Source organism: Carica papaya, chromosome 1, assembly GCF_054855325.1.
Source record: "Carica papaya isolate Zhongbai chromosome 1, ASM5485532v1, whole genome shotgun sequence".
Taxonomy (NCBI): Eukaryota; Viridiplantae; Streptophyta; class Magnoliopsida; order Brassicales; family Caricaceae; genus Carica; species Carica papaya.
In genome coordinates, this window is record NC_142309.1 from 25,539,386 (window position 1) to 25,541,812 (window position 2,427).

Below are 2,427 nucleotides of genomic sequence, written 5' to 3' on the forward strand. Positions count from 1 at the left end.
TAAAAATTCTTCTATGTGCTTGGAATTTGATTCCGAACACCCCCATGGCCAAATCAGAGCATAAAACTGGCGGATGAGCCGAAAATTACGGGTAAAGCCTGGCGGTGCCGCCGCGGGTAAAATCCAAAATCGCCATCGATGAGCCCCTTCTCGTTTTTCGTTTCGTATGATTTTTTCATAATTGTGTTCACATTATATTTTCTACAAGTTGACTGAAAAAAAATGCCCAGCCGCTGCGTCGAAAAATTTCACTGTCGGCAAGTTTTTATTTTTTGACTTTTTTTCTACCAAATGAGGCTCCCAAATGTGTTTTCTCGCAAGAATGAGTATAAAAACTGACTAAAATCGATTTTATTTTTCGTTTATTTCTTTAATTTTCGTTTGTTCTTTTAGAATGGACATTTTCGTAACTTTATTGGATATTTTAAACTATCGTGTAAGAAATGTAAACTCTAATTCTATTATTCTGCTTTCACATTCAATTCATGTCTTTATTTCATTTTAAATTCCGGATCTTTAATTTTTGTAATCGAAATTTTTTTTTAAATATGAATTTTTTTTAGTTATAAAGGAAAGCAAAGCAAATACAACTAATGAAAAGAATCACACATAGATATTACACAGTTGGATAAGAAGACACCAATAATTTTCTCGCAAAGGACGTGCAAAAGTCTTAGGGGAGGTTGCGGTAGAAAGTACTAGAAGATGGAATATTATTTGTTTATGTTAGATATTTATTATCTCTGAAAAAATGGGAGCCAACTTGTTAAAGAGTTTACTTGGTTCCAATAATTTAAATATATTTATATCTATATGTTTAATTTTTAATAAAATTTCATATAGTTTATTAATATCTGATGGGTACATATTAACAACGATACAAACTCTTAGTAAGAAGGCCACACTTTAAATTAATCATAACCAAACACCAACAAACATAGATAATTGAAAAACAAACATTGCACCCAAACCTTACAAGATATATATATGTAAATTATAAGTATATATGAGTAGTAGAGATGATAGCAGCGCGCTCTATGGTTGCTCGACGAGATGAGCATCAATGTCTTTGGAGAGGGCGACAAGAAAATCAAGCAAAGTTTCGGGATGAACAATTTCATCATGCAGCTTCTCATATTCAAAAATCCAGTGCACTCTGCTGCCTTCACCATTTTCCTTTGGAATAGCTTGGAAAGTAATTCTGAAGCTCTTGTATTCCTCCATCAGGTCTCCTCCAATAAGATGGAACGTCATTAAATTATTCTCATAATCAATCCTGTCAAGTATCTGCTTCGAAGTCTTCGCCTTCCCATCTGACGTTTTTTTTTAGATCATATAATTTAACATTAATTTCAAAATAATTTGAAATATTGAAATATATATATGTTATAATAATATATAATTACCATGAACATAACTCCAGCAGATAACGGTGCCTTCTTTTCCCCAATCACCTTCATGTAAATCACAAGCTTGAACCTTGTCGAAGTTGATGTTGGAGATGTGATGTGGCCTGTGAGTAAATACTTGATGAAACTTGGTAGCAGGAGACTTGATCTCTGCATCTGCTTCTAGTCTACCGTGCAGAGACATTTTCTTTTTCTAGTGTATAGATGTTAACCGATAATACTGAAGAATTTTTCTTTAAAACACAATCAGATATCTTTCGTTGAGACAATATACTTCAGCCAGCCATACACGTTCTTTAATAGGGTACTTAGCTCGGCTGTCACCATCACGATGTGTTTATTTTTTTTATTTATTTTTTTTATAATCTTTTTTTAAAGTAAGAATTATATTAGTAAAATGAAAACTAAGAAATTTGATCAGTTTTTAACTTGGTTTATTATGAAAAACAAAACTAAACTCTTCAGGGCATTTTTAAAAATTTATAAAATATTAGAGTTCATTTTACAAAATATTTATATTAATAAATAAATTATTTTATAATTGAAAAACATAATTTTTTTTTCTTTTCTAATATAAATTATTTAAGTAATACTATTAAGATATATAATACTAATTAATGTTTTAATTTATTATTGCATCCCTTAACATCAATTTGGAAAATATTTTTATTTTTAAAAATTAAAATAATTATCATTCTTCTTGTTGCAATTTTAACAATTCCTGTTTCGTAACAAACCAGCAAACTGATTTCAATCTTGATTTTGATTTTTTAATTCCGTCGATTCTTAACCAATTTTGTAACGGCCCCGGAAAATATTAAAATGAAATGAGTATTTAAATCATATCGAATGCGGAAGCGAGATCAAAATTTCATTTAACATCCCTTACACAAAAAACCAAACAAACGTACTTAAAATATAAAAGGTTAAACTAACTAAGAAAGGAAACTCGAAAATAAACTATGCGTATGACTACAGAGTCTCTAGGCATCCCCTTCGTCGTCCTCCTGCGGAACGG

The 2,427-nt window shown here is 30.5% G+C and overlaps 1 protein-coding gene across 1 annotated transcript; it reads right to left on the minus strand.

Moving 5' to 3' along the window:
* Positions 1 to 887: 887 nt before the first annotated feature.
* Positions 888 to 1,697, minus strand: LOC110825006 (MLP-like protein 31). The gene is made up of 2 exons (XM_022055477.2): positions 1,407 to 1,697; positions 888 to 1,313 (listed from the first exon to the last, which is right to left on the minus strand). Exons 1-2 carry the CDS (start codon positions 1,591 to 1,593, stop codon positions 1,036 to 1,038), a joined length of 465 nt encoding a protein of 154 aa, XP_021911169.1. The 5' UTR covers positions 1,594 to 1,697; the 3' UTR covers positions 888 to 1,035.
* Between the last annotated feature and the right edge of the window lie 730 nt (positions 1,698 to 2,427).